We start from the raw sequence: 5,528 nt of genomic DNA, 5'->3' as shown, positions 1-5,528 counted from the left end.
ATTATCATAACTCTGGTATCATGTTAAAAAATTAATTTAATAAAAAATTTAAATTTTAAAATATAATTTATATTATTCTAACTTATTCCAACAATAATAATAATAATAATATAATTCCCATGATGTACAACGCATGAATTGTATCACGAATTAAGTTAAGAAATTTGCCTTGGTCATTGCTGTTTTTTTCTTTTCCGTTTTGCTCTCTAAATCCTAGTTTGATCCTTAATGCTTAAAAAAAATGTATATCGAGATTTGACTATAAATTAGTCATTGATCGACGCACGTGGCACGTTCTTTCACCGTTCATGTATCTACATCACCATTAATTTCTCCCTCCACCAAACTTGCTTCTATATACAACAAAAGCTTTGGAAAAAAGACGATCCTATACAAATCAGTTCTCTCCCTTTTCTCGAAAAGAAACGATCGAACAAGTCTCCTTCTCCAACTCTCAACAGGAGGAACTAACGCAGGAAGTGATCAGTAGTTCGTCAGGAAAGCCTGAAGGGTGAGTAGACATGGGAAGAGCACCATGCTGTGAGAAAGTAGGGCTAAAGAAAGGGAGATGGACAGCTGAAGAGGATGAAGTCTTAACCAAATACATTCTAGCCAACGGTGAAGGCTCGTGGAAATCACTACCTAAAAATGCAGGTAAGAAATGATTGTCTTCTACATGAATCACGTACGTATCTCAAATGGCTTTGCCCCCCTTCTTTGTTCCATATTGATGATTGATAGAGTTTGGTTTTTTGAAGGGTTATTAAGGTGTGGTAAGAGCTGTAGACTAAGATGGATTAACTACTTAAGAGCTGACTTGAAGAGAGGGAACATAACCAAAGAAGAGGAAGAGACCATTGTTAAGTTGCATACTGCTTTGGGTAATAGGTAATCTTGCCTCTATATTTGCTTCTGCGCATATCCACATTACCACTAATTTTTATTTTCTCAATTCATCAGCTCAATTCTTGGTTAGGCGAGTTTAAATTTTTTTATCAACCGTTCCACTTCTTTTTCAAAGAAAAGCAATGGCCGATTGCTCGACATCTTTTTTTTTTTTTTTTAATCAACGTTCACAATTTTATCTTCATTGTTACGATTGTTCTCTCTACGAGAAAAGACTTGGAAAATTCTTATTTTTCCCTCTCTTTTTTTCCACCTTACCACGCACTTGGTTTTGGCTCAAGCGACAAAATGGTCGAGTGAAATATTTAGCATGGTGTTTAACATGATTAGGTTCTTGTTAAAGCAAGCAAATGTTGTCCCTATACAAATCAGAACTGGTCTTGAATGTAAGAAATGTGGAATTCTTGTGCAAGAATTTAAGGGTAAGGCTAGGAATAATTAGGGGAAGAACTCCAGGAAGGCTAGGCTCTATCTACTGGTCTCTTTTTTCCATTACTTCTTCCAATTAAGGATGTATTCTGATACATTTCAGAAAAGTCATTCTGTCGTCAATTTGATAGTAGACTAGCACTTTTGATTTTTCTCTTTTCGGAACTCATAACAATCTCTGGAAAATAAAAACATCTTTAGCTTTGTATTTGGCAAAAACAAAATCCAAATAGATATATGACCAAATGCAAAAATTAATGGTTAATTATATCATTTTATATTTATAACTTTTTTCTTTATTTAAAACAATGACAGACAACAGCAATTATATAGAAATTTGAAAAAAGAAATCCTCCAAAACCCTCTTAACATGTAGACTTTTTTTTTCCTTCGATTTCAAGTGGCATGTTTTACTGCCGCTGAGAATGTTTGTAGATTTTTTTTTTAAAAAAAAAAAAACATATTAAAAACATATTTTTTTAATTTTAAAAATTTCCTTAATGCCACCACATCAAAACAAACAATTCAAAAATTTAAAATATATATATTAATTTGAAACTAAAACAAAAGAGAGTTGGCTATACCGCATTGTTGTCCAGAAATCCCGTTTCAAAAATTTTGATTAGATGTTGCTATATTTGATAACTAAAGCACCTTGTCTTTTTGGTAACGACACCAAGAGAAAGTAGCTTGATTTCACAGGGAAAATAATTTACTGTCGACCAATCCAGTGCAGCGTATTAATTATACCTGCTGCTTGCTTTATAGCCATCCTGGGGCAATTTTTGCATGGACCATGTTTGGTCCGAGCATCAAATGGACCAATGACCTCAGTTTCGATCACGTTTCGTGGTTTTCTAGCGGGCCGAGAGTATTTGACCCCTAGCTCCCAGATCATTGCGATGATAACAGAGATGGCGACTTAATGAGAGCACCTAATGTTCAAAGTTCAAACGATCCACCGTTCAATTTTTATGAAGAAACAAACAATCTGAAAGTCAAATGTTTAAGAACCAATATTACTGAAGTCAAGACGTTGAGCTTAATTAATAAAAAAATTACTCTAAATATTATTGTACTGAAGAGTTCATCTATTCGTTATATTTTGACTTCAATAGTCGTTTTGCGCATTAATGAGTTAACAGTGGTTGATTTTGATCGTTCCAGATGGTCTTTCATTGCTGCTCAATTACCAGGACGAACAGACAATGAGATAAAGAACTACTGGAATTCTCATTTAAGCAGAAAAATTTACAGCTTCAATCGGTATAAAAATGATGATTCTCTACCAAGCATCATGGATATCACCGATGTAGCAGCTGGGCCATACAAGGGTAGAGGTGGTAGAACAAGCCGGTCATCCATGAAAAAGCACAAGGCCACATTAATATCATTAGGTAAGCCTAAGAGTCCTAAAGCCATAGCTCATGAGGTAACTGAACCAGCGAGCAAAGAAACAGCAGCGATCTCACCCAAAGGTACAAACAGCTCATTAAAGAGTTCGGCCACTGAAGGTCCACAGAAGGAACCAGAAAATAGAAAGAATCTTGGTGTGCAAGTCCAAGAATCTTGCATAGACATTGCTAAAAGAATTAATGCAGCTGGAATATCTCATTGCCCTATTAATGACGAGAAAGAGACTGAAACTTTAGGACCATATGAATGGCTAGACAGTGAAATAAAGCGCCTTGAATATGCACTGCAACGTCAAGTTGCAGATCCTTTTGGAAATAATACAGTTGTGACATTAGAGACAGACAATGAGGCACCGAGTATGAGCAAGGAGAGCGAAAATTATAATGGGGTAATGGGACCAAAAAGGGTGGCCGTCCATTACCTGAAAAAACAAAGCAACAGCAGCAATGGTTGTAGCTCAAATGAAGAGAGTAACGGGGAATGGTACAATAGCTTTTCACCTATGAATCCAAGGTTTGATGAGGAATGGCTTGATTGGGACTGGACAATAGCTGGGGATCTTGGTGGGTGGGGATTGTTATAATATGAAGAGGACAACTTGCTGACTAGCGTTTCTGGTAATGACAATCAAGAAGGAGTAGATTTAAGATCGATTTTATGGCCAGCTAAGAATGTTTTAATGTTTTGTCAAGTTTTCGTGGACGTGAAGGTTCCACCATAATGTTCCTCTATATATATATATATATAATTTTTTTTTTCCTTATTATATCTTAGATAGATTATATATACGTATTTTAGATATATATTATATATATGCTTTTATGTTGACCACAAATTCTGGGCAACGACTCTAACTAATGCCAGTTGCTGGATTTATCATTAAACAAAAAACACTATGATTTTATTGTTTAGTGGTAGCACAAATACACCCTCTTTTTCTTACCCTCTCACTCACGGCAGCACACGCACTTGCACTCGGACACTTCTCTCTTGCACACCCCTCTTTTCTACCCTTATTCTTCTTTTTCTCTCTTGCTGCTAACCCTAACACTAATGCTTCCTTACTAGGGCGGTTGTGCTAGGATTTGTCTTCTTGTATGGCTAGATTTTTTTCTGAAGAAAATCCTATAGCTAGCTAGACGAAAGCCTCCTGGACCTTTTAGAGATAATTTATAGAGAAACCTAGAGATTGCCTACAATACAATATCGAGGTACTGCTATAAAGAAATCTAGATTGATGTTCAACATTTTAAACTCATACATTCATTAAGAAAACAGAACGTAATCTGTCATAATCTTCTATCAAATTCAAACTCGAGACAAGGAAGATAAATCTATTTACCATTCCAACAAGAGTGTTGCTAAATTCACTGTAGAATTTGTTATTCCCACTATTTGATTTTTATAAAACTACCAACACACCCTTCTTCGTTAATGTTTATAATGTTACAGCTTAAAATGCTTTTTATCAAATACCAAAAAGCCCATTTACATTAGACACTCATCTCCTAATTCCTCTTCTAATATAGAAACACAAAACAAAAAAAGTTCTGCAGTCGATTTTTGCATCATGTATAAAAGAAAAGGGAATTACGGGCCAACAAGGAGACAAAGAAGAAATAGAAGGGTTGACTCGGTATAAAGATCTCTATTCTAATTTGGAGTCGCCAGAGTTCTACGAATCTGACTGTATACTAATTTGGAGTCGCCAGAGTTCTACGAATCTGACTGTATAGATGGTATGTACCTTTTTTTAATCTTTTATATCTCTCACCATGACTTTTCTTTTAGGCTTTTCCTGTGCTCATCTTTCTTTACTTGACAAATTATATGATTAGACAGTGCTTTTGCAAGATTTATAAAGTGGTGTTGACTATGCTCAGCAAATTCTTGGGTGTTGATAATTATCCATGAGTTATTGTCACTAACAGAGAGCTGACTACTGAATGCAATGAAGTGGTTTTTCCAACAACTGCTAATATTTTATGCATTTGGCATATTGGAAAATATATATTGGCCAACTACAAGTGTTATTTCGAGGGAGCAGATGATTGAGACGCATTTTTATCCACTTCGACTGATTTGATCTCCTGGTGAGTCATATTTGGTGAATCTTGGCATCGTCTTGAAGACCAATTAATATCAGAGATACGCTATTGTGATGGATGACATCAAAAGTACTTGGTTTCCTTCAAAAATTGTTTTTTGTTATTGCATCGATAAAAAATGTGCCCGAACTAAGACTCGAGTGAGTTCAAGAGTCGAAGATATGCGCATGCAATAATCCTAAAGAAATACCTTCGAAGTCGTGCAGTGGACGAACACGTCTTGCTGTTGAAATTCAATTCCAAGAGATTAAGGTAAGACTTTCTTGAAAAATACCGTGCTGAACAGAGCATGAAGAACAAAAGTTCAGATAATTCCAAACAAACAAACAAACAAGAAAGAAAACTCATTGTTAAGAAAATAATTATAAATGTCGCATCAGTAAATAGTTGGCAAATCCTTTTCTGATTTCAATTATATCGAGTCTCTTGTCAAGTACATGTTGTTTGGGTCAGCACGAATTACTGAAATCAAATGTATTGGGTAATTCATTTGGTTAAATCTAAAAAAAAAAAAAAAGATTATTATTATCTTGACCGAGCAAAAAAATAAAGTTACTTTCTTAATCATTTCCAAAAAAGATAGGCATTTTCTTGACCATGCTTAAGATAAATGACATCATTTTCTTAACCATGTCCAATAAAAAAAGGATTATTCTTTTGACTATATGT

At 34.9% G+C, this 5,528-nt stretch overlaps 1 protein-coding gene across 1 annotated transcript; it reads left to right on the top strand.

Annotated features, from left to right (window-relative positions):
• Positions 1-219: 219 nt before the first annotated feature.
• On the top strand, positions 220-3,517 carry LOC7489413 (transcription factor MYB111). The gene is made up of 3 exons (XM_002315981.4): positions 220-654; positions 759-888; positions 2,503-3,517. Exons 1-3 carry the CDS (start codon positions 522-524, stop codon positions 3,332-3,334), a joined length of 1,095 nt encoding a protein of 364 aa, XP_002316017.2. The 5' UTR covers positions 220-521; the 3' UTR covers positions 3,335-3,517.
• Positions 3,518-5,528: the final 2,011 nt, after the last annotated feature.

This window comes from Populus trichocarpa, chromosome 10 (assembly GCF_000002775.5).
Source record: "Populus trichocarpa isolate Nisqually-1 chromosome 10, P.trichocarpa_v4.1, whole genome shotgun sequence".
Classification (NCBI taxonomy): domain Eukaryota; kingdom Viridiplantae; phylum Streptophyta; class Magnoliopsida; order Malpighiales; family Salicaceae; genus Populus; species Populus trichocarpa.
Note: the sequence above shows the minus strand (reverse complement) of the source record. Positions and strands in the feature narration are given on the sequence as shown.

What these genes read in the sequence shown, in the direction of transcription:
- LOC7489413 (XM_002315981.4), top strand. Translation starts at nt 522, where the DNA reads ATGGGAAGAGCACCATGCTGTGAGAAAGTAGGGCTAAAGAAAGGGAGA. An exon ending in ATCACTACCTAAAAATGCAG is followed by an intron (nt 655 to 758) that starts GTAAGAAATGAT and finishes GGTTTTTTGAAG; the next exon opens with GGTTATTAAGGTGTGGTAAG. An exon ending in CATACTGCTTTGGGTAATAG is followed by an intron (nt 889 to 2,502) that starts GTAATCTTGCCT and finishes TGATCGTTCCAG; the next exon opens with ATGGTCTTTCATTGCTGCTC.